The sequence below is a fragment of the Micromys minutus genome (assembly GCF_963924665.1).
Source record: "Micromys minutus genome assembly, chromosome: 8".
Classification (NCBI taxonomy): Eukaryota; Metazoa; Chordata; class Mammalia; order Rodentia; family Muridae; genus Micromys; species Micromys minutus.
Window position 1 is genome coordinate 59,271,973 of NC_137977.1, and position 26,151 is coordinate 59,298,123.

At 44.7% G+C, this 26,151-nt stretch overlaps 2 protein-coding genes across 3 annotated transcripts in view; both read left to right on the top strand.

Moving 5' to 3' along the window:
- Positions 1-12,674, top strand: part of MYO5B (myosin VB) — a 288,648-nt gene extending 275,974 nt beyond the window's left edge. For both annotated transcript variants that reach the window (XM_080920007.1, XM_080920008.1), the window contains 5 exons: positions 1,705-1,855; positions 3,151-3,436; positions 4,277-4,451; positions 5,810-5,890; positions 12,268-12,674. In XM_080920007.1, the coding sequence (XP_080776133.1) occupies positions 1,705-1,855; positions 3,151-3,436; positions 4,277-4,451; positions 5,810-5,890; positions 12,268-12,420 (846 nt within the window). In that variant the 3' untranslated portion in view covers positions 12,421-12,674. The remainder of the gene's footprint in view (positions 1-1,704; positions 1,856-3,150; positions 3,437-4,276; positions 4,452-5,809; positions 5,891-12,267) is intronic.
- Positions 12,675-21,644: 8,970 nt separating this feature from the next.
- ACAA2 (acetyl-CoA acyltransferase 2) overlaps positions 21,645-26,151 on the top strand; it is a 28,516-nt gene continuing 24,009 nt past the window's right edge. Inside the window, exon 1 of the mRNA XM_080920006.1 lies at positions 21,645-21,773. Within this exon, the coding sequence (XP_080776132.1) occupies positions 21,758-21,773 (16 nt within the window). The 5' untranslated portion in view covers positions 21,645-21,757. The remainder of the gene's footprint in view (positions 21,774-26,151) is intronic.

The window sequence follows — 26,151 nt, forward strand, 5'->3', positions numbered from 1 at the left end:
CCCCCGTGCCTTCTGCCTCCCACATCCCCACAAGGTCTCCTCTCCCGGCTGTTCACACATCTCATCCTGCCCAAAATCAAGTAGTAGCAAAAACTAAAACAGCACAATAATATTTTAAAGTTTTATTCCATCATCTTTTGTGCCATATAAAATAGGATCACTTTCCTCCAAGGGTAATAAACTTCCGCCTCAGCCAGTCATTTTTGGAATGTGGTTCTAATTCCCTTTAAGAATTAAAACTTGAGTTTGGGCTCTTGCTTTTCCTATGAAAGGGATGGTAAAGGTGGAAGAAGCGAACGCCCTTTGTTTCAAACCGGATGTCTTCTGTTCCCTACCCACAACGCCCTCTACAAGCCCCTACGGGTGGAAGCACTTTTTGGCATTGCATTAAGGTTCCTGCTTTATGCGATGTCTTTGTTTCATTAGTGACAAAAAGGCCCTGACAAAAACATAGTTGAGATAGGGTTTACTTGGTTCACAAATCCTGGTTGGTAAGAAATCAAGGCAGCAGAAACTGAAGCTAGTCATGCCGTATCCGCATAGGAAAGCAGAGAGCAGGGGATAGATGCAGGCCTGCAGTACTCAGCTCCTTCTCTCCCTTCCATTCAGTCCAAGGCCCCGCCATTGAAATGGTGTTGTCCACATTCAGGGTGTGTCTTCTCACCAGGCCTGTCTGCTGGGTGATTCCAGACCTTTGTCAGACTGACAATTAGCTGTAAGCAGTGTTACCATGTATTCCACCCATGTTAAAAAAGGGCAAGACCAAGGGCTCCATGACTCTGGTCTGCTCCTTGTGCTTCTGTTCTTGGGGACAAGATCTGAACCATGGTGTAACCGACTCTGTGTAGTCTAAACAGCAAGGAGGAGTGAAGGACCCCATTTCTTAGCTGTTGCTGTGGCTCCAGCTTCCATCCATTTTCTTGTTAAAAATAGCTTTGTAATTGAGATAAGGGTCACAGGTTGAGGGGACGGCTGCCTCTTTAACAGTTCTGATCTTTTTGGCTGTTGTTAATTCCTCTCGTCCTGGATAAAACGGACATGGGAGTTAGACTCAATGGCACATGTCTTCAGCCCCAGCAGTTGGGAGGCTGTGGTAGGAATATCCCAAGTATGATGACAGCCTAAATGACACAAAGCAAAACAGATGAAAATAGACTTTGGCCACAGGAGTCCTTGCAATGTTAGCACTTGGTCCAGATTACATGTTCACCCTAGTAGAGCAGGCTAAGAGGACAGTTCCACTCCTGTCATTTCCACCCATCCATTAACTGAAAAAAATGACAAGAGTCTGTAGACATCTCTTACAAACAGAACCTGGCCTGTGCCATAATCCTGTACGACTTTGGGTAGCCTAAGATTATAGAGAAATCTGAACGCAAATAATACCAGATAAACATTCAAGTATAAACACACATAAAAAGTGTGAATCCCTCCTTCATTAGTTTTTTTTTTTTTTTTTTTCTGATTTGGGTACTGAATATATAGAACTCACTGTATTTTAAGGATCCAGAGGATTTGGGCCCTTGTCTGTCATGAGATTTTCACTACCTTCAAGGCCCAGGGCTACCCCAAAGGCCTAATGTTTCCTAGCATGTGTAGGGAAGGCCTGAATGTGGACCCCTGCAGATAGGACGTTGTAAAGTCCAGGAGATATACGGAGCCAGGGGGTCCAGAAGCTTACTGACACATGCCTCTCCTCGTCAGGGTTTCATGACCCAGAACACCGCGAAGCAGAATGAACACTGTCTCAAGAACTTTGACCTCACTGAATACCGCCAGGTGCTAAGCGACCTTTCCATTCAGATCTATCAGCAGCTCATTAAAATCGCCGAGGGCTTGTTACAACCTATGATAGGTAAGCTGTAGCTGCATACATCGTGGGGTCTGGAGGAGAGGAGGGTTGTGGCAGGCTTGCCTTGCCTTTTGGGAACCAAGTGTTTACTAGCCGTGGCCTCCATGCCAGAGCCTTCTGGGAAAGGCATGAGGTAGTACACATTGTGCTTAAGACTTGGGAAACTTTCAACAGCATGGTATAAAAACACGATGCCTGCAGAGTGAGGCAGCTTTCCTTAATGTTTTTTCTATAGTAATTTCCACAAGCAATACAATGTATGAGTGCAAACACGATAAAGACAATCTCTTCTTGCTGGTGAGGTGCTTGCAAATCAAGCTTTGGGACACACGGGGCAATCCTATTTACTTACTTTGCACACAGCAATGAGTATATTGAGGGTTGAAGGTGAAATCAGAATGAAAAGAACAGCTACATTGTATCGGTAGGACAGCTACATTGTGTTGGTAGGATAGCTACGTTGTATCAGTAGGACAGCTACATTGTATCTGTAGACTGACACATATTTGCCATTCAGTGTTCTATGAAGGCAGGGAAAGAAGTTAATCCTGAATCTGTGTGATGGCCTCTCTAGGTCCTCACAGCACAAACAGGCTTCATGAATTCCCAGAAGAACCAATCCAGTAGGTTTGGGATATTCTTGAGATAAATTTCATATCAAATATTCCCTCCTATCTAGTTTTCTTTTAAGGTCCTTCCTACATAGAACTGATAGATCAAGCTGGATATGTTTCAAAACTTGAAATAATTATGGGTGATTGCACCAGTTCCCAAGTAAGACCTGGATTCAAATCCTAGTGCTGCCTCTTTCTAACAGCGTTCGTGTAGCCAAATTATACAACCTCTTTTTGCTTCCGTTTGTTTATTAGTAAACTGGGTAGTGCTTCATAGGGCTGCAGGCTGAATGGAAGAAGTCCTGTCCATAAAACACAGTTAAATGCTATTGAATAAGGACATTGAAGATATTAACCTAATAGTTACACAGTTGGTGCCTGGGCTAGAACCCTATCAATGTTAGCTCAGTTCTTAAACTTTGGATACTTGACAGAGGTAGTTCAGAGTCCAGCTAGTACATACCCATTGTTTTTGTCCAATCACCAATGAGTTTAAGTAACATTATGTTCCACAGTTACTTTATTCAAGATGGAAATCTACTAGATTCAAAATTCTTTGCCAAATATATCGAGTCCCCATATATGTTGACCCGCTGCATATCTGCTTGGTTTCATTGGCCTGAGTGATCTTACAACAGAGTTTTCAGAGGAACATACAAGCTTCTAACTATGCCTTCGTTTCAGTTTCTGCCATGTTGGAAAATGAGAGTATCCAGGGGCTGTCTGGTGTGAGGCCAACTGGTTACCGGAAGCGCACCTCCAGCATGGTGGATGGAGAGAATTCCTATTGCCTGGAGGCCATCATCCGCCAGATGAATTCTTTTCATACAATCCTGTGTGACCAGGGCCTGGACCCTGAGATTATCCTGCAGGTGTTCAAACAGCTCTTCTATATGATCAACGCTGTGACTCTTAACAACCTCCTCCTGCGGAAAGATGCCTGCTCCTGGAGCACAGGCATGCAACTCAGGTGAGAGAGGTACCCAAGCCAGCACAGGGAGACTGAGGGCCCCAACCCAGGCTGTCTCCAAGGTGAAATCCACATCTAACTGGTAGCCCTTCCCACAATCGGTATAACGCAAATCCTTCACCTTATTAATTGGTGAAGTCCACTCAGCAGTGACATTCAAACTAGCTTAGCGATGCTCAGTCAGACACCCTTTAATTAGACTAATGCACGGATCGGGAGTTATCAAGGCTGTCAAGGAAGTATGAATGGTTGTAAATTAAATACAAATTATAATTCAGCATATTTAATGCTTTTCCTCCTGTTAATCTATATAGACACATTAGGTATTCCTTCTTTGCTTAATTTTCAGCATGCATTCAACTATTCAGTCTTCACTCGATATATAGTGAATATATATATATAGTGATATATACTGAATGCCAGGCACTTTGCCAAGTTTTATTTAATGTGTGTGTGCATGTAGGAGTAGTGGTGTGTACACGCGTAAGCTAGAGGACAAGTCAAACATCAAACACACGCACTCACTGGTCTGCAACTTCCCAAAGTTGTCTAGGCTGGCTGGCCAGCAAAACCCTTCCCCACCTCCTCAGCCCAGCACCAGGGTTACAACTGTGTGCCACCTCACCCATCTGTGGTTTTGTTGTTAGGAGTGTGTGTGTGTGTGTGTGTATACTCGAGAGTTTACATATGAGTCTCAGGATCCAACACAGGCCCTCTTGGAGGGCAGGACACTAGTTACATATCACCTGCGCAGCACCGCACAGTGGGTGCCCTGCCCCACCCCCCTTCTCTACCCTGTGAATTAAGGCTTAACACAGCTTCCTTTTCACCTTGGCTAAGGTACAACATAAGTCAACTCGAAGAGTGGCTTCGGGGAAAAAACCTTCAGCAGAGCGGAGCAGTTCAGACCATGGAACCCTTGATCCAAGCAGCCCAGCTCCTCCAGCTGAAGAAGAAAACCCATGAGGATGCTGAGGCCATCTGCTCCCTGTGTACCTCTCTCAGCACCCAGCAGGTACAGCAGTTCAAGCCCAGCACTGGCCCTTCCAGTGTGTTCTTGCCAGGAGTTTTCTAAGGGAGTCCTTCCAGCCCCGCTGACACAGTTCAGATTTGCAACTGATAAGATGAACCAGAGATCACTTTGGTTGTTAAACCTGATGCCAGTTCCCTATAACTTTCTGATCTTTCTTGTGTGCTAAGTTACACAATCCACAAACCCTGGTAACTTTTTAAATATGCATTTCACATGTGTGGGGGGGGGGGTGGTCAGAGGTTGACTGGGAGGAGTCAGTTCTTTTTTCCACCATATGGGCTCTGAGGATTGACCTCAGATAACCATGCATGGTTACAGGAGTCCTTACCCACTGCGCCATCTTGTGGCAGGAGCCCTCACCCAACGAGCTATCTTGCTTGCCTCATGTCCAAACTTTTAAAAAAACAGTTCAGATAGTTTCTTACCTAGAATTTTTTTTTTCTGAATCTGACAGCATGAAGCTGTTTGCTTTCTTTATATATTTTCTTTACAACTAATTTTTATAGGGCTATATTTTATGGTTCCATTTATTTCATTTTTAAAGGTACTTCAATATTTTAAATTCCTCTCCCCAAAATTGTATTTCTGTAGTATAATTTGGCTGTAGACATATAACTTGTCTTTAAAGAGATAAAAGTCCTTGATCACAGCTTTCTAGAAATGAGCCACAGATACCCGTAAATAAAAACTAGACTCTCCCATCAAATACATATTCTTCCCAAAAAGAACCTTTGAGCCAACCAAATTCAGTAATGGGAAGGCACATGCTTCTCTTCCCTCCTGACTTCCGAAATGAACCTGCAAACTCTTAAGAACTGCACATTCTTAGTTTCCCAGCTTCCCGCCCCCAGTACACTTCCGTGAACTTCCTTATTGCCTGTACCTGGCCTTGCACACAGTAGGGTACTCCCACCAACAGCTGATGGGTACACAAAAGACTGCGTCTGATTAAGAAGAAAAAAAAATCTCACTTGTAAATGAATTTTCTTAAGGAAGAGGGTGGTTAAGTGCAGTAAAGTAAGCCCTCTCATACAAGATCCCCGGTTCTCTCCTGAAGAACCTTAAGCTCCCAGCAGGAAAGAGGCTGGGGGTTACATATAGTTTTCTGAGCTCATGTATAAGCCACCAAGCATAGGGGAAGGGTGGACATCGAGGACCAGAGCGCCATACAGGAGCTCAAGCCTCACAGGGCCATGGTGGGAAGCGCACCATACATGGCCTCCTGATCATCCACCTTGAGGGGTCTGTCTGTCCAGAGAGTTAAACAGTTTGGGACACCACTGTCAAAGTTGTCTTTAGTTTGTCAAGGTCTATACCAAACTCTGCTTTCACCCCAACAGATTGTCAAGATTTTAAACCTCTACACTCCCTTGAATGAATTTGAAGAACGGGTAACAGTGTCCTTTATACGAACAATCCAGGTGAGTCGTCAACTCATCGAGTGTTAATTTTGCAAAGTCTTAGTCAAAAGCCAAAAGGACATTTAAAATGCAGGATTTAACCCCTTTACTAATGCTGGCTGCACAGTGCTAGAAAGCCTTGCATTCGTAGGCTTCCTGCTTAAATGATTGGGAACCTTAGTGTCCACAGTAACATGGACTACACACACGAATGCACACACACAGGAACCTCAGTATTTACAGTGACACTGATTGCACACACACACACACACACACATGCACACACACACACACAGCAACCTCAGTATTTACGGTAACATTGATTGCACACACACAGGAATCTTAGTATCCACTGTAACACTGACTGCACACATAGGAACCTTAGGGTCCATAGGAACATTAACTGCATATATGCAGTTGGATGGCCTTATCCTTGCATCTCAGCTCTTAGACTCAGGCACTTCGTTTGCCAGGAACATCTTGCTAAATCAAAGGCACCAAAGGTGGAATTAACAGTTGACCCATGTGGGAACTAAGAAATGTTCTCTGAGATTACAATCTGAACTCTTACATCTCATCTCTGATAATTACAGTATTTGCCCTTGGGGATAGGCAGGAAGAAACATATCAAAGCAGATGTCTATATAAATCCGTCTTGAGATGTGAGTTTTAACTTAAACATGAGCTTCTTCAAGCTGAGCCCAGCTAGGTTTGAGTTCATTCAGTACAGGGCCTTCTTGTGTAACAGTGGCTGACAAGCACTGGCTACAGTAGCGACTCACAAAGCAGAACTCATTTCTCCTACAGCTACATGTAAGGGATACACTGGACAGATACATTGTATTAACCAGCATGAGCCAAGAATGGGAAAAGGGAGAAAGGTGACCAGAAGAGGAGACTGAAGAGGGAAATGAAGATTTATCAGAACTATTAAAGAACCCCTAGAAATCAAAAGTTTGGGTAGAGAATGTCATTCTCCTTTGCAAGGCTGGGGATTTTATTCCAAGATTTAAAAGAGCTCTAGAGTTTATAAAGAATGCCCTGGGTCTGAAAAGACCCATGAAAAAGAATAAATGAACTTTAGCCTGGTATGTGAGGAAAGATGACAGAGGTCAAGAGACAGATGCCAAGTCAGACTAAAGGTGGCTGTTGTCTCAAGGGCAGTGCCAGGGTATGCTAAGCATACAGCCTTCAGAGCCGGCCTGCTCTCTCACACAATGGACTCACTGAAGTGGGGGAGTGGGGGTGCCGAGTGGGAGCATAGGTTACGAGGGGCACAGAGCCAGCTTCTAGGTGCAGAGAAGGAATTGGGAGACAGAAGAAAAGCTGCGAGATACCCTGACCCACTGCTGGATTTTGTGGAGGGCTGAAAAACAAGAAAAAGCACAGGTTCAAGAAGTCATTGGATTTGAACCTGAGCCACGTGGAGACAGAACCGTAACTCACTGGCCACAGCACCATTAGCAAGAAAGGAGTTCAGTCCTAAGTTGACTGACTGACATATGCCAAGCTGCCTGCAGGCCTAACAGATGAGGGACATAGAAAAACACATCCTTGTGGGTAAGGGTTAAATATTGTCAGAGAATATGGCAATCCTCCCAAAACTGATTTTGCCGGCCACGGCTTGTTTTTCTCTGTGCAGTGCTCAGAGGTACCGGTGAGCTGTCAGCCCCTCACCCCACTTCCACCCACACCTGATCTCATGACCAGCAGCCAAAGCTCCTTGTTAGATGTACCACTCACTGTCTGCATACTGGGATACATATGCATGTTTACACACACACACCTGGACAGCCGGAGCATTACATAGTAACTCATAGATACGTGTGCTTTCACATGTCCATTAAAACTTGTGTAATGTCAGCTTTAGAACTGTTAGACCACCCCAGGGTTCACGGGGTTCTCTGTGGCACCACGTACTATCTGAGTTTCCCTCGACTGTGTGTCCACAGCTGAAACGTCTACCCTTCAGCCCCCTTAATCTGCCCCATTTTCATGCTCACCTCTAAATCTTCTACAATTTCCTCAAAGCTGTTGGTTTTTTAAATTCTTATTTCATGACTTTAAAAAAAAAAAAGATTTAAAGTACACTGTTGCTCTCTTTAGACACAGGAGAAGAGGGCATCGGATCCCATTACAGATGGTTGTGAGCCACCATGTGGTGGCTGGGAATTGAACTTGGGACCTCTGGAAGAGCAGTCAGTGCTCTTAACAACTGAGCTATCCCTCCAGCCCATCATACTCTATTACTTTAAAAATGTTCAGATAAATAAACTAGACCCCAAGTCTGTAAAACTTGTTGAGCTCACATACCATTAGAATTTGCATAGGAGCAGAGGCTGCGCGTCTTCGCTTTAGAATCTACGAGCTTGGTGCTGAGTACGTCTTATGCACTCATCCACCACCCCTAACAAAGTGCACAGGTGCCTTTGTTTACATATAAATATATTATTGGCTAGATTCTGCATGAGTAAGAACATGTGGTTTCTTTTATTTCTTTCTGAGATTGTGTGACCTAGTGTAATATTACACATTCGAAGTCTATCCATTTTCCTGAATCTTGTAAGCTTCATTTTTTAAGTGCTGAGTAATATTCCATTATATATATTAGACACATTACCAGATTTTCATTATCCATTCATCTGTTTGTGGGCAAATAGGTCCAATTCTTTGCTATAGTAAATAAACAATGCAAATGGGGTGTGAACGTCTCTGCAGTAGGGAACAAAGGTTCTCTGGATACGTGCCCAGGAGTGAAATAGCCAAGCCATATGGTAGTTCTATGTATAATGCTTTTGAGAAATCTCCAAACTGCTTTCCGTATCATCTGTATTGATTTGCACCTGACCAACCGTGCATAAGGGTCCTTGTCTGTCCACACCCTCTTCCACACTCATTTTCTCCGAGTCCTTGATGATGTCCATTCTAACTAGGGAAAGAGTTTGTACGAGCAGTTTTCATTTACATGACACTGGTGGGTGTTACACTTTCTTAAAATAGCTGTTGGCTGTTTTGTGTGTGGGGGAGACACCTAGGTCTTCAGTTCATGGTCCATTTGCTGTTGACAGTTTTATCCGCTGGGTATTTAATCTCTCACAGTTGTTGGTAATGTTGGCTTTTTGCTCCTTGCCTGAGTGAAGCTGGTAAATCCATGGCCCTTCTGTTTTCCCTGTTTTTATACGATCAGCCTGTTGGGCCTGGCTCTCTGCTGCTGGCGTTCCATGCTTTGCCTATGCCAGTATCTTGTGTTTTCTTCTAAAAGTTTCAGGGTTTGGGGTTTAAAATTAAGGCTTGTGATCCAGTTTAAGATGATTTTATACAAGGTGAAAGTTACAAATCTTTATTTATTTATTTTTTTCTGCAGATAAGAAATTCAGTTTTCTTAACACCATTTGTTAAATGGGCCATCTTCCCCCCCCCCCAAGAGTATATTTTGCCTCTTTTGTCAAAACTGCAGCCATCAGGAAGAGACCACACCAGGTGCCACCATGGGTTCTCTGGATTAGTTGAACATGTTGCTTCCTCCTCCATAAACAGCCTTACCTCCCCTCCAAGCTTCTCTCCCTATTATACCCAACTGTTCTGTCAAACTCTCTACTTTGAATTTGTGGCCCAGCTCTTCCAATGCCAGTATTTGAGCAGCTTGTGACCAACATCTGGAGGCTTAAGCAACACTCTCTGTCCTTGTCCCGGTGACTAAACAACATGAGAATAGTCTGAGGTTCCAGAGTCCTTGGGAATCCATCTCTTCACTGCCCTGTACTCTAGCGGCTCGCCTTCTACCTGGTCAAAGCTGCTGGCACTTGCAGGTCTCAGCCTGTTCCAAGGCTTAGGTGGAATAGTAAAGGCGCCGAGAGCTATTGATCCTAGAAGCCAGCTGCTGTAGGTAGAGCAAAAAAGAGTCCTTGGTCTTCCCACTCTAAAGTTGGGTAACATTGAAACTCTGTATCAAGATATTGTTACTATTTGAAACAAAAGTGTCTCGACTCAAAGAGGAGGAAAAACCCAAACAACCCATTTTTGTGTCTTAAGCTGATGTGGCATGATGTATGTTCTCCTGATAAAGATTTATGGATCTTCCTCTTCACTGCACTCCTGCAGTGGGGTTAATGGTTAATGCCCAGGTAGGAAGAACAAAGCAGGCTATTTCAAAGCTAATGCCACTGACAAATACAGTGCCAGCAACCGAATTCAGTGTACCGAACTATGACTCTCGATCCTCACAGCCTTTTAAAGCGAGCACTCTCTCCATCTTCCCCAAGGGGAAACTGTATGCGTGTAATTTAGCAGTCACAGTGTCCCAGTACCTGAGATAATCAACTTGCAAGGGAAAAGGTTCATTTTTGTCAGACATTGTAGTTCATGGTAACTATCCTTGCTCTTTGGGTGCGTAACCGTGGCACAGCCGGCAGAGAACCTGTTTACAGCACAGCAGCCTGGAGGCAAGAGCCAGCAAGGTCCTGTACCTCTTCAAGGGCACACCCCCAGTGTTGTAACTTCCTTCCCAAAGAGTCCTTGGGTCATTCATTGACTAGTGTCCCACTGCTAAAGGAAAGCAGCTCCTCCTTCAGTCCTGTCTGGGCCTGAAGCATCCTAACGGTGCTTCTGTCATCGTTCGTGATAAATCAGAGCTTTTCTCAAAATGTCTTTGTCTCCAGAAATGGTGTTATTATTCCTTTGTCCTTGAAGGGAATTTTGCCAGATGTTTTTATTTGTTGTGTGGTTTTCCCCTTTGTAGTGTCTTCTGTTGCCTCTTAAAGTGTTCATGGCTTCTGGTGAACAATCAGCCATTGCCCTCGTTTCAGAATTCTCTGTGATAGATGCAATTCTCTGTGGCCCCTTTTAAGATTCCCTATCTTTGGGTCTTAACAGTTTGCCTGTCTCAGTGTATGGGTTTATCCTGCTCAAAGTTCAAGGAGCTCGAATGTACTTATATACACTGCCAATTGGGTTCGGGGTGGTTTAGTTTTATTTAAATGACTTTCTGCCCCTTTCCCTCATTTTGTTTTGAAACTTCTCTTGTATGCATGTTGATACTTTGCTTTCTAGACTCTCAAGCTCTTGTTTGTCTGGTTTTAGTCAGGGTCTTACATAGTCTAGGTTGACCTCAGACTTGCTATATACCTGAGAATGACTTTGAACCCTGATCCCCCTGCCTCTGCTTCCCTGGTGCTGGCATTACAGGGTGTACAGTACCATGCCTGGCTCTTCTCTTCCTTAGACTCGACCACTTCAATGTTAGTGTATCTTCTAGCTCACCAGTCTCCCTTCTACCTGCCCAGCTTTGCTGTGGAACAGTCCATTGCATTTTGGCCATTGTATTTTTCTTAAAACATCTGGCTCCAAAGAGGGGTAGGGAAAAGAGGGTTTGTCCCTCTAAATATTCTACTTGATGGCCCTAAGACAAGTCACTGGACCCTGTGAGAAGCCTTATCCAAGACAAGTTTCCATATCCATGCTGGATCCAGCAGACGAACCAAAGAGCACAAGCTCATTTGTTTAGAGGTCAAACCTCACTGCTTTCCCTGGCAATACCCAGCTGCTCCAGGACTGGAGGCTTCTGCCACCATGGCCACACTTGAGGCTGAGGAATGAGGCATAGAAGCAGCTTCACCCACGTGCTCACAAAGATCAGCCTCTTTCTCTCTTCATCAGAGGATGGTTATAATTGAATCTCTAAGCAGGAGTTTTGAAATACTTAGCATTACTCTTTCACACTCAGTAGCTTTCCGTGGAGGGGCTGACTCTACACTGCTTGCCTCCTCGGTACTTCCTATGATGCCGCATCCTGAACATGACAAAATTAAGACATAGGGAGGCTTGGACATTTGTTCAGAGCAGGGAGTCTGCCTCTAGATCAGCAGTTCTCAGTCTGTGGGTCATGACCCCTTCGGGGGAGGCTGACCAACCCTTTCACAGGAGTTGCCTAAGATTACCAGAAGACACAGATATTTATATTACAATTCATAACAGTAGCAAATAGCAGCAAAAATGATTTTATAGCTTGGGGAGGGGGTTCACTACAACATGAGAAACTATATTAAAAGGCCGCAGCATTAGGAAGGTTGAGAACCACTGCTCTAAAATCTGGTCCATCACCCATGCCTCGACAGTTCTCCCTTGGGATTTGCACCCAAGATAGTTTCACCTTCTCCCTTAGATGGAAGCATTAAAACCATGTTAAAATGGAGAGGGTGCTTCATTAGCTCCAACAACCTAAATCAGGGCTGTCTCCAGGACATGCCTCAGGGACACAGGGAGTGCACATTCTCCTGACCCCTCCCACATCATCTTAGAAGTCTTACATGCTCTGTGCTCCCTCATATCTGTGAAGTCACTGAAACTGGCTATTCCTAGGTAGTTCTGAATCCTTACATGATCTCACTCTCCCTCCACAGGCTCAGCTCCAAGAAAGGAATGACCCTCAGCAGCTTCTGCTGGACTCCAAACACATGTTTCCTGTTCTGTTTCCTTTCAATCCATCTGCTCTGACCATGGACTCAATCCACATCCCAGCCTGCCTCAATCTGGAGTTTCTCAATCAAGTCTGAGGATGCGTGTTTCCAAGGAGAGCGAGAAGGAAGCATGTGCGGTCAGCTGAAGGAATGCTAGATCTGTTAAATATGCCCAGCGTAGATCAAACCATGTTAGTGACCAGCAAGGTGCACATTTGTCATTAGTTTTTGTTCGTGCTGCTCAGAAAACACCCAAACCGTAGACAGTTGTTAAAGCTGTGCTTTCAGGTTAAACCAAGACACATCAGAACGAATAGCCAGCCACTGGGCAGCTCCAGTCACCGTATAAAAATGCCGGTCGTCTTACAGAGTGGAAGTGCCTAGCTTTGATCTTTGTATATAACTTGAGACTGTCCAAACGAAGATAATATTAAAAAAGCATGACATAAGTTGCCTTCGTGGGTCTTTTGAGAAATGATACTAATAACCATAATAATGGCACATATTGATAAACCAAAGGTGTGAATGATCTTGGGGTAAGATGTTTTGAGAACGAAAGTATGGGCCTATGCCTCAGGAGAATCCCCCGGGACATTAGTATTCACTGGTGCCTGAGTGAGGGGCGCTGGGGTGACTGACCTGCAGACTGAGCATGTTGAATGTTGTTTCTAAGCAAATTGGATGACCCAGCCCTTGCTGGCTCCAGCTCTTTCGATAGTCTCAGGTTTCTGGGAGAGTGACACGGTGCCTTCACAGGTGCCCAGGGTGAGAAAGACGGAAGAATGCTATCTCCGCTGCTAGTCAGTGTCCTGAGACCAGCAAGCGTCCACAGTAATACAAGTATGAAAATGGTGAATAGTAGATTTTATTTGCAGGTATAAATCCAAACCTGTGTTCCAAGAACCCAATTATCTGAAGGAGACTGCATGATCATTAAGACTTATCCAAAGATTTGTGGTTTTTTTTTTTTTTAAACCACTTTAAGACTACACTAGCTTAGGCCACCTTTCCCTTCACAAGTTATTTTTTCAAAGATTAAAATCAATGTAAATTCTCTGCTATGAAATAAGAGATTTAAAAATATTTAGGAATAATGTAACAGGCTTATGTGTTTGCTCCTCAGAATATATATATATATATATATATATATATATATATATATATATATATATATATATATATATATTTGCTTTTGGGGACTCTCTTTTTGGACTCAGGAACAAAGGTTTAGACAGCCCATAGTCTTTCTACCCATTTCTAAAATCTATAATATTTAGTAAAAGTATGCCGTCCCTGTGACAGTTACGGGTGTTTTGCAAACCATCATTACTCTTGGGAAGTCTTCTAAAGTATGGACAAACCTAAGTGTCATCCAGTTAGGAAGGTGGGAATACAGCACACCACAAGCCCTAAAATCCTACGCTATGATAGGTCTATGTAGCCTGCTGGGGCCAGAACAAGGACAGTGCCTGACTGGACACTAACTCTGAAAACAAATCCACTGCCGCCTGCAGCATCCCGTGTCCACAGTAAGCAATCCAGCTGCTCTTGGGTGTCTGTCTGCAGGAACGGCCCCTGACATCTGACCTTTCAACCCCCAAATGCAAACTGTTTGAAAACCCAGTTTAAAACAGCTTGACCTGTAGTTATCTTTTTAAAGATGATTATGAATATAATTTGCCTTAGCATGCACTTCAGTGTTCACAATTGACTTGTGTAAAGACTCTCCTTAACCCTCAAGAACACCCAAAATGCCCTCTTGCTAAGCATTTTAAGAAGTGGTGAGTTCCCAAACATGGCTCTCTGATGTTTGCAGACAGTCAGAAATCATCATTCCCCCACACCAACCCTCCCCAAGGTGGGGTACGACTCTCCTGTCACTGGTTGGACACTAGATAAAAGCTTAGCAGTTAGACAAATGGAGGGAGTGGGAAACTCGCATGAAGTTGAAGCTCCAGTCTCTTCCAGAGGACGGGAGTGCCCTGGCCTCTGCTCTTCAGCAGTACGGTGGCCACTGAGCGTCACATCCTGTTACCCTTCATCCTCAGGGGCCGAAGGGGGTGTTCTGAGAAATACTAATATTTTAAGCATTTTTGTTCTGTGTACATTCTGCGTTTTCCCCCAGTACTGGGGATTGAACCCGGGTCCTCAGGCACAAAGGCACTCCACCCTTCCTGTTTTAAAGCTAACTTTAAACATTTCCCAACTTCTTGAAATCAACCCTATCTTTAAATTTACATAAATGGGACCCAGGTTTGCACTCTTCACTAAGTGTTTTCGCTTCTGAGTAATTACAATCCTACCATGTGCCTTTAGCAGCTGCAGCAACCGACTTGGCAAGAGCTTAATGTTTGGTGTAGCATCCTGTGGCATTCTGATTTATTTCATGCAAACAAGCACCTTAAAGACTAATCACATATTCATGTCTAACATTTCTGTTTTAAGGATTATCATATAGGCACTAACCATGTCCCTAGAGTAAATGGTGTGATTCTACACAAATTAGTTGTCATTGAAGCAGGTATTCTCCCTGAGCCACCCCAGCTGCAATTAGGGGTGGTTCCTATATGTCCCCTGACAGGTCAAGCCCAATGGTAGGCTTTTCCCCTTCCATAAAACATGTCATAGGCACTGCTCCCCCTAATTTTTCTTAGGACAAAATGCGAAGGATTTTTAACTATGAGTGCGTTGAAGATTGTGGCAACAAATTGGAATACAATTCTTTTGCACAAAATAAATTCTTCTCAAACACTTGACCACCGAGTAAGTGGCTGCTAAATGTCATGTCTTAGGGTTTCGGTGCTATGAAGACACCGTGACCGCCGCAAGTCTCAGAAAGGAAAACATTTCATTTGAACTGCCTTACAGTCTCAGAGGTTCTGTCATGGCAGAGAGCATGCAGGCAGACACAGTGCCGGAGAAGGAGCTGAGAGTTCTACATCTAGATCTGCAGGCAGACTGTCACATTAGGCCCAGCTTGAGCATGGGACTTCAAAGCCTTGCCCCCACAGTGACACACTTCCTCCAACAAGGCCACACTCCCTAACAGTGCTGCTCCCTAAGGGCCAAGGTTGCACACACAGGCTCTGGGAGCCAAACCTATCCACACCACCACAGCACTTTTAATTTCTCCTCAAAATGTTTGCACTTGGTTTCTAAAGTTATAACTTGCTGTATGATTCAAACAACCAAGATTCCTTTTTATACACATTGTGCCACGATCACGGAATTAGAATTACAGAGTAAATTAGAGGTTGAGGCCAACGACAAGATTTTCTTTTCTTCTTAATGACCGTAAAAACTATTTTTCTAAAATAAGACTTGGGACAGCAAGATGGCTCTCAGGGTAAGAAGCACTTGCCACACACGCCTGCCAACCTAGGTTCACTCCCCAGAGCCCACAATGAATGGTCTTTTGACTTCCACACATGAGCCATGGTACATGTATCTACACTTACACTATGAACAAAAAAACATAACACTGGAAATCGACCAATGAAATTCGAATACTGTCTGAAGTCTTACCGTTAAAGAATCCAGATTTAGATACAACAACATTTTGTAATCAACTGGAATTTAGATGGAGGCTTGCCTGAGGAAGTTCACAACATATTCAGGGGTAAAATCTAACACTACAGAAGAGATGCTACTGAAAAGTGGGTTTTTTTCTGTTTCATTGTAGACAAGTCTGCAAACTACAGCTGTGTTATAGAAAAATGCTTGTAATGGTTACTGTAACTATTCCACGGTGGGTAAGAATGTGTGAAAATAAATACTTTTGAATAAAGTGGTGTGCCAAATCTGAACGAAATTTAAAGCGATGGCTTGACTAGAAGTATTGACTAAAGTTTATTTTTGATAATTCTATGCATGAATGCATACATACATGTGTAGCTCAGTCGTATGTGGCGTGTATGCACTTGTGAGCTTGAGGGACCGTCTAGAGTTCTCAACCACTCTGCTTGTTCTTTGAGGCAGAGCATCATCCCTGATCCCGGGGCTCCATTTTCTCTCTCCGGCTGGAAGACCACAAGCCCTAGTGAGTCTTCCACCTTGGGTCTGCGGTGTCACCTGGCTTGTCAGATGGGTGCTGGAAACTGAAGTCTGGTCCTCCTGAGTTTTGAGCAAACGCTTTTAATCCAAACTGTCTCCCGGTTTCTTCACATTCTGTGTGTGTATACCCGCCCATTCCAGTTCATGGGGAGGATGCTCCCCATCTTCCTCTACCACTCACCACCTTACTCCACTCACTTTCTGGCCTAGGCAGCTTCTGTATTCATCCGCCTGTGCCCCCAATGCTGGGGTTACAGGAACACACCCTATACATCCAGCTGTTTTGTATGTGATACAGATCTGAACTCACACCCTATACATCCAACTGTTTTGTATGCGATACAGATCTGAACTCACACCCTATACATCCAGCTGTTTTGTATGTGATACAGATCTGAACTCACACCCTATACATCCAGCTGTTTTGTATGCGATACAGATCTGAACTCAGGACCTCCTACACGCACAGCAATATGCAGCAACCTCCCCGGCTCGGTTTTTAATGTTTCCTTGACAAACTATCCTCTGGCCTAGATTCAGTTATGCGTGATTGTTTAAGCCAGGGGTTAGCACACAGCTGCCTGTCTGTCGGGGATGGGAGAGGACTTTCTCTCTGCAAGACAAGGTTTGCTGAGCAATTACTCTAGAGCTATAGAATTCAAGGCAGTTTGGGGATGAGACAACAGACTGACGGGACAGAGCTTACATTTAACTGTGGTAGAGGCGGCATTAAGCTGGTGGTAAAATTGTCTAAGATCTCAGAAATAAATCATTTTCATTGATAAAAGGACAACAACACATTGGCATTTGTACCATGATCTCAATGCTTTTTTATTGTAAAAATTGTCCACTCTAAAATCTGTATATGGTCACTGAACCACCTCCAAGGTCTCAGCTGCCTCCCCCTGGAGCCCCCTCACTTCCCAACACTCCCTCCCCCCCAGCCTTTCTCCCACAGTGGCCTTCAGGATGTCTGCTATCCAGACCCCTTTCCTAATGCAAGAAAGGGTGATGACCGGCTTCCTGCTGGCACTGAGGATTATGTTCATATAAGAATTCAACAGAGAAACGGCAGGAAGACCTATACAACTGTCCAAGGGATCGCTGATGATTACCATAAAAAGAAACCAGTGACAGTATTTAAGAAGAAATTTGCCTGCAATGGCCCTGTAATTGAGCATCCAGAGTCGCTGATGATTACCATAAAAAGAAACTAGTGACAGTATTTAAGAAAAAAATTTGCCTGCAATGGCCCTGTAATTGAGCATCCAGAGTATAGAGAAGTAATTCAGCTACAGGGTGACCAATGCAAGAACGTATGCCAGTTCCTGATAGAGATCGGACCAGCTAAGGATGATCAGCCGAAGGTTCATGGGTTTTAAGTGCTTGTGGCTCTCTGAAGCTTCGTGAGGATTTCCTTGGAGTGAGTAGAATTTCCTTTCTATCCCTTGTCTTGTCACATGTTTAAAAACCTCACAGCTTGTATAATGTAATCATTTGGGGTTCACTTTTAACTTGGACTAGTGTAACTCCTTCATGCAATAAGATGAAAAGAGCCATAAATAAATAAGTAAATAAATAAATAAATAAATTTTAAAAATCTGTATGAAAAGTCTCTGAACCCAGATTCCAACCAAAGGGCATATTCTTTTTCTCAGGCAGCTGATGCACTCTAAGGAACTTTAAAATTCCATATGTCCGGCTGTCTTTTATACACAATACTCTTACCAGCCAATGGCTGAGAAGGAAAAGCAGCTCCAAACCTGGGAACTGGCTAAAGCCCATATGGTCTATGCTACCAGACAGATACATGATCTTACAAAATGCCCACACCAGCTATGGCGGATGAGTTGAAACAAGTCGACATAGGTTTAGACACAGACAGAAACCATGGAACTATGAGAGACACATAGTGTTTTCTTCACAAAGTGTGGCTCTGGCCCAGCTCTAATCTCTTAGAGCTTAGACCTCAGGCACTATACATTTTCTCAAAGAGACCATATACAAGTGTTCCCATAAAGCTGTATTGCCCAATAGCATCATGGCAGTCTGAGTCTGACTTTCCTTATCTTGGACTAGATCTCTATTTTTTTGTTTTGAGACAGATTTCACTGTGTATCTTGGCTGGCCTAGTACTTAGTAGTAGTTAACGATCCCACCTCCAGACAAGCACACCTGTTTCTTTGAATCCTACTACCTTCTTGCTGGGATACCAGTCAATCCCCTGAGGTATGGCCTTGGTGCACACTTTCCTCCTAGCACAAGCATTAACTACAAGTGTATTTCCCAACCTGTCTGACCAATAGACATCTAGATAATGTTGTCTACTTCCACCAACATTATTGCTTTACAGGGTAAACCTGTGCACAAGGATGTATCAAGATTTGATCTAAGCCATATTGCTACACAACACTTTAACAAATGCTTCTTAGAAACTGCAAACAGCTTGCAGCCAGATAGAGAAGAAAAATGCTCTCACTTGTCAAGGCCAAGACAATACTTCACAGTGACCAGAACTCATTAAAACCGGGTAAAAGTTCTCAAACCAAGGCCTGTCATTTCACGTCTATAGTTTATTTCTTTATCCTTGTCTGGCAGCCTGAGCTTCCTGGAGAGCAGATATCTGTTGGAAGTAAAATCTACAGCAGCCAAGCCACTAGTTGCCTTAGAACTGAAGTTCTCACCAAATCAGACTGTGCATTGCCGCGGCGTCTTCCTATCTAGTCCATGCTGATGGGAACTTCCATCTTCTTCAACCTCCCTCTCAAGTGCTACAACTGTAGGCATGTGCCACATTCTCAGCATCCAACGCTTGTTCTCAAGCTATTGCAGCTCCTGTGATGTCACCTGCTCTCCTCAGATGCCAGTGCTGTAACTTCTACCAAAGGTGTTATTGCAGGAAGAGGGGGAAACTGTGTGAACCATGGAAAAGTGGCTCAGAAAGGGAGAAAGGACAGAAGCCGGACAGTTCTGACACCCGGATAAACAGAATATACAGATTTGCAACTAATTTCCAGTTTTATATTAACACATCTTCCCCTCCAATATTAACTACAAAAAGAGAGAACACTACATCTCTAAAAACACCGGAGGCTAACCCTGTTAAGAACAGAACAGTAAGGCTAGCTCAGAAGTCCCATGCCTTGGCCTCTAAGTTATATCTTGAAAGGCATAGTGTTACAGTTACATAAATAACTACTTAACTACTTTAGAGACTAAGTAATTCTGTAGCTCTGTTGAAGGAGACTTTGTGTGTGTGTGTGTGTGTGTGTGTGTGTGTGTATATGGGTGGGGAGGGGAGGAAGGGGGGAGAGGGAGAGACGGAAAGAGGGAGAGAGGGAAAGAGGGAGAAATCAGTCTCCAGAACAAATGGGAAACAGAACAGAGCATAAGATACTTTTCTGTTCTTTGGTAACATTTTTGCTGTATTCCTTCTTGACTTTTCTGCTCTTTAGTAACATTTTTGCTGTGTTCTATTCATTTTTGTCCTGCATGGACTTTAGTTGCAGATGCCTAATCTTCACCTTTAAACATTTCTGTGCATAACTACAAAATAAATAAGTAAATAATTTTGGCCTTGTCTTGGTGTGATTAGATTCAGAGCATTTAGGGGAGGAACCCTACATAACTGAGTTATGTCCCCGAGCACCAGGGAGTCCATGGTTGCCTTACTGGAAACTCTAAGTTTGGTCATTTAGTTAAGGAAACACCTCAATTCCTTTTCTGAGACTGAAACTGCAGATATTCTCACACATACCCATTTGGGCCTGTGTTAACTTTTCACTCTGATTTTATCAGGGCCTGTTCACATTTATAGTTACAGCCAACAGTGAACACGGAAGTCCCTCTTGCTAGTGATTTGGAGGGCAAATGAAATAGAGGAAGCCATCAAGAGCAGAGACACCTGTTCGTCTAGCTTCCCACAGTGACTGCATGGAAATCCCTCTCTAAGAACTGGGAATAAACGTGTGTGGTGAAGTAAACATAAAACATTTATTTTTAAAATAAGGTTTTAATGAGATGTGAAATAGCAAACAGTATGTCCCCCCACCCCCACCACACACGAACGTTTCCACAAGTCTGCATTCTCTCTCTCTCTCTCTCTCTCTCTCTCTCTCTCTCTCTCTCTCTCTCACACACACACACACACACACACACACAGTAGGTTAAACCCAGGTGTGGTGAAGCACGCCTTTAATCCCAGCATTTAGGCGAATCAAATAATCCCTAGCCTAGTCTATTGGGTAAGTTTCAGAACAGCAGGTAACCCCGTTACGGGGAAACAAAAACAAAACAAAACAAAATGGGAGAGAGAAAAAAGATTAGATTAAAAAGGCAGTCTCTACTTCAAGGGACCCGACGAAACACACAAAGATAGATTAGGGGTAGACGAAGGTTGATGAGTTAATTGAAAGCAACAGCAACACCCACGCCCTGTTCCCACGCTCAGCCCAAGCCACTTGGCCGCGCCCCCTCCACCCCCACCCCTAGGCTCTGCTCTCTTTATCCCCCACCCAACAACCGCCTCGCCTCTCTGCTTAGGCCGCCTCCAGCTCGCCTGGCCTCAGTGTTCGCAGCACACTCCATCACCTGGTTCCCAGAACTCAGATTGCGCAGTGGTCATGTCATCATCGGCAGGGCTCACAGCCGGAGGCGTGGGTACCCCTAAACTTGTCCCCTCCCCAAAACCTGGCCTCCCCCTCAGCCCCTCACCCCTCAGCTCCCCGCTCCAGGTCCCCTGACCCCCATCACCTGCCACGTTTTCATAATCCTCTCAGGCTCCAGACCAGCAGCGCCGGCTAGGAGAGGCCTGATCATATAAGGAAAATACCTCGGGCTCACTAGGGGCTGCTTCGGAGACCCAGGCGCTCCCTGCTCTACCATACACCCCCTGCCTTCTCTAGATGCCCCATGTACCCGCCGCTGCAACCCTTAGACCAAGCACAGGCCTAGACCAAAGGGCTGCGCAGGCGCAAGGGCAGCCAATCCCACAGCCCCGCCCCTGTTCGCAGGCCCCGCCCTCCGCCAGTCAGCCCCTCCTGCTTCCCTCTCTGTCCGGGATGGGGGTCGGGGGAATGATGCTGGGTTCTTGGCGCCAGTCCTGCCCTGGAGAGAGCGGGCGGGCGGTGCTTCTAGAAGCCTAGGATAGGACAGATGGGGTGAGGCCGAGGTCGTCCCCAAGTTCCCAGAGGGGCGCGGGACACACGTGGCACGGAGTGGGGGTGGCCTTGGCCCGGGTGGCGCGGGGGCGGGGATGGGGAAGTAGGGGAAAGGGCAGGGGCGCGGCCTCTCGGGGCCCCGCCCATACTCTCTTAAGGCTGGACTGTGGCTGGTGGCCGGGTGTCGCGGAAAGAATCTCGCGGAATAACCGAACTTCGCCATGGCGCTGCTACGAGGTGAGCCCAGCGCCCTTGGTGCCCCCCGGTCGTGCTTCGGCTTCTGGGCTCTGCGAATAGGCAGAGGTGTCGGTGCAGGTTATTCCTCTCCCTGGGATGGGGTGTGGACATTGTTTGCATTAAGGAGAAACACCGTGGAAAGCAGGGGCGACAGCAACTTCTGTGCAGTTTCCAGCGCACAGACTGAAGACCAGGGTTGGCTATGCTCCTGACCTTGGAGGTCACTGTCGTGGTAGTGAATTCTTACTCAACTCTGCAAGAAGCCAAGGAGGTGGTCAGGGGCAGAGCAGATGCACCCCGAGGCCTGGTCTCAGCTACTCGCGTATCGGGGGGGGGGGGGGGAAATATTCCCCAAGAGGCCCCAAGGAATTTCCACTCAGGTGCCCTGATCCCCCAAAATGATTGGTAGTAGGCTGTTTGAAACTACGTTGCTCCTTTTTCTCTTCCATTCCTTTACTTTGAGCTACTGCACGCAAGTGCAGTGCTCTCCGCGCGTCGCGGGAAATGGAATTTTAACTACAAGACCCGAGTGTTTGTTGACCATGAGGTCAAAAGAACACAAATCAAACCTCAGGCAGGAAATTTCTCTAAAAACTATTTGGGTGGTGCAGAGACCGCGTGGACGCTGTGCAGGGGTTCTCATAGACTCAGGGGAAGACAATATAAGTATTTCAGACACTGTCCTCTACTCTGTCTTGATTTCCTTTCGGCCCTGCCGTTGCCTTTGAAATAACGGAGCACCGGCCAGAACTTTGCCTTTAGATGTAAGGTGGAGACAGACTGACTGTCGTGGGAAAATGTAAAAGAAATGACAAGAAGTTCAGTCTTGTGAAACTTCTTGGGAGAAAACCAGGGAAGAACAGGTTTAGGGCATTGAGGAGCATTCGTTTTAGGTAAGGTTTTGATTCCAAGTAAGGGGAAGCGCCAGACAGGTACTGGTTAGGAAGGTTCAGGACCCCTCAGATGAGCCACCAGGGGGTGCTGAACTTAATCTGGAAACAAAGGGATGACTGGCAGTTTTCTTCGTTCACAAAACGACTACTTATGTAGCAAAGTTCTCATGGAAGTCGATGGCGTTCAAGATCATGTTTTCCTCCAACGGAGGTGTTTCCTGTGCTGTCCCGTCCACAGCACAACCCCGCCAAGATCTCAGAAAATCTGACTCCCTGTTCTTTGGATCAGTGTCTCTTTTCTACCTTAAAAGAGTTTTTTGTTTGATGCTTTAAAAAGAAGAAGAAGAAGAAGAAGAAGAAGAAGAAGAAGAAGTTCTTAGCATCTGAATTCGCAGAGAATTTTAGATTTTAATTTGATAGTAAAGTTTTTTAGGCCTTTAAATATGTACATATTTGCATGCTGTTGAAATGATTTTTGAAATAATTTACATAGGAAATCTGCACACCCCACACTATTTTAAAAAGTAGTTGAACTAATACCATTCTAGTCTGGGATCGTCAGGAAAGGAGTGAGTCACATAGGTGAATGGGAAGTTTGTGGGCTTGTTTTTATTTTCCCACAAATTCTTTTTATTGATACAACTTATTTCTTTACTAATACTTCACGACCATTCTTTTGGATTGTGACAGATTAAAAGAACTGAAGAAACATGGAATGAGCCTCCACTGTGTTTCTTCAAAGGTCATCTGCGACCATCCCATTTTTCCTGTACCTAAGAGGCCTTTTTTTTTTTTTTTTTTTTTTTTTTTTTTTTCTGGATGTTAGAAAAGTCCTTGTTGTGGGGCTGGAGAGTTTGCTCAGTGGTTAAGAGCCTGTACTGCTCTTGCAGAAAACCTGAGTGTAGCCCCCCTGCCCTGATCAGGTGACTCATAACCACCTGTAACTCCAGCTCTTTCATACCCCCTCTGGCTTCCGAGGGCACTGCACCCTTGTGTGCACCATAATCTATGGGTCCTGAAGATTCTACTCATGTTTCCTCCATTCACTTATCATAATAGCCTTTTTTTTTTTTTTTAACAGTTTGGGGTTTACAAGAGTGAACAGAACGCACAGGACATTGCCATGTGATGATTCACCTAATTGTTAATGTCATAAAGGGTGTCAGCACTGGGAAGGTCGAGGAGCACTGCTATGAGCCTGCTCCCGAGTGATGTACCCCCTCCGGCAAGGCTCCCACCATCTCCCCGACTTGACTCCAAGTACTCGGATGTGTGAGCCTATGGGGGACTTTGACCATTCAGATCATCACAGTGTGGCTGTTTGTAGGTTGGCCACATTTCAGGACATGACCCTACACCCACTAATATATTTATTGGCAGTGCAAATTGGACTCAGTAATTATTTAAAAGTTTTTTTAAAAGTACACTTTTTGTGGTATATTTGGGAGTGGGGGTTGTTGCTTTTGGTTTGTTTGTTTAGTTGGTTGGTTTGGTTTTTTTCAAGACAATTTAGATTCACCTGCCTCTGCCTCCCGAGTGCTGGCATTAAAGTACCACCTTGCCTGGCTTAGTGTGGTACTTTTGTTAAGATTGATTAGCTAATATTGACATACTGCTCTTTACCAAAGTCCACTGATTTGCATTAGTGTCCAGACTTTGTTCAAACATCAGTGCTTTCAGTTTTGACAAGTCCCATGCCCCATTTATTCACCCTTATCTCTAAGCCCTTTTTTTAAAGGATTATTTATTTTATGCATGTGAGTGTACACTGTAGCTGTCTTCAGACAGCTGAAAGATCCCATTACAGATGGTTGTGAGCCACCATGTGGTTGCTGGGATTTGAACTCAGGACCTCTGGAAGAACAGTCAGTGTTTTTAACCGCTGAGCCATCTCTCCAGCCCATCTCTGAGTCCCTTAGCCAAGTGCTCATCTCTTCACTGTCTCTGTGGCTTGGCCTGTTCCAGATACTGTGTGGTAAGATCATTCAGTGTGGTATTTCCCCACTGACAGCTTTTCACTTAGCAGTTCGTACAAAAGATCCCTTCTTTTATTGCCAAATAAAATTCCATTGCATATATGACCCTTTACCACATATTGAAGAGCATTTTAATTGTTGCTGTATTTTGACAACCACAAATAAACGTGTGTGTGTGCGCGCGCGTGTTCTTTCAAATCAAGTGTGGAAGTATAAAGCTCACAATCTCTGGAGCAGGTGGCTAAGAGATGTTTTTGTATGAAATTGCTAAGCTGTCTCGCAGAGTGTTTCACCTTGCCTTCCACTGGCAACAAGTGACTTCCTGTTGCTACTCAGCCTTCGGGGAATTCGGTGGTGTCAGTATTTGGAGTTTAGCTATGGGAGCCTTGTGCGGTTGTAACTCATTGTTTTAATTTGCATTAGACCTCAGAGCTGAGCATCTTGGCATTCACTTGTTCACCGGCTGCGTGTTTTCTTTAACTCTTTGTTCAGATCTTTTGTCCAGCTTTAAAAAAAAAATATTTTTATAGCTTCTTTAAGAATTTCTTACAATTTCAATTATTTTCACCCTAGCCCTTCTCTTAAGCTCCTCACAGATTCACACTTCCCTTCCCCCTCCCAATGTCATGTCCTCTTTTTTTTTTTTTTTTTTTGGCATTTACCTTTTCAATACTGAATCTAATTTGTGCTGCCAATATACTAATGGGTGTAGGGCCTGAAGTGTGGTCTACAGACCAACAGCACACTGTGATGATCTGAATGATCAAGACCACAACAGGTTCACACATCGAACTCTTGGTCTCCAGTCGGGGAGATTTTGGGAGGTGTGGCCTGCTGAAGGAAGTAATCACCCCAGGCTTTGGGAGCTTATAGCAGGGGTTCTCAACCTTCCCAAATGCTGGGACCCTTTAATACTGTTCTTCATGTTGGCGACCCCCAACTTAAAATTATTTTGTTGCTACTTAATACCTGCAATTTTGCCACTGTTACAACTTGTAAGTATCTGATATGTAACCCTGAAGGGGTCAAGACCCACAGGTTGAGAACCAGTGGCTTATGCCTGTCTCTACAGCCTGTGTCTACAGCCCGTCTCTACACTCTCTGTGCTTCCTGCCATGAGGCTCCACCCCAATGGCCTCTTACCCTCCTAGAACCCTAAACCAAAGCAAACTCTTCCATGAGTTGCCTCAGTCATGCTATTTTATCATAACACCAGAAAAGTGGATAATACATACACCCATAAGAAAAATGGACTCCCCTGCAGAAGCCATCAGCTGCTCCCGAGCCCCTCCCTCCTCCATTGCTGGAATGTTGCCTGGCTTGTTCTTGTGGAAGGCATTCTCTGCTGTGAGTGCCAGAAGTCAGTGGTTCTACCTCTTCCAGACAGCTTCCCTCAGGTCTTCCCTGACCCCTGGCTCTACAGCCTTTCCGTCATCTCTTCCACGGTGGTCCCCGAGCCTTGAGGGAGGACTAATCAATGTCTGCTTTGTGGCCGAGCACTCCGCTGGC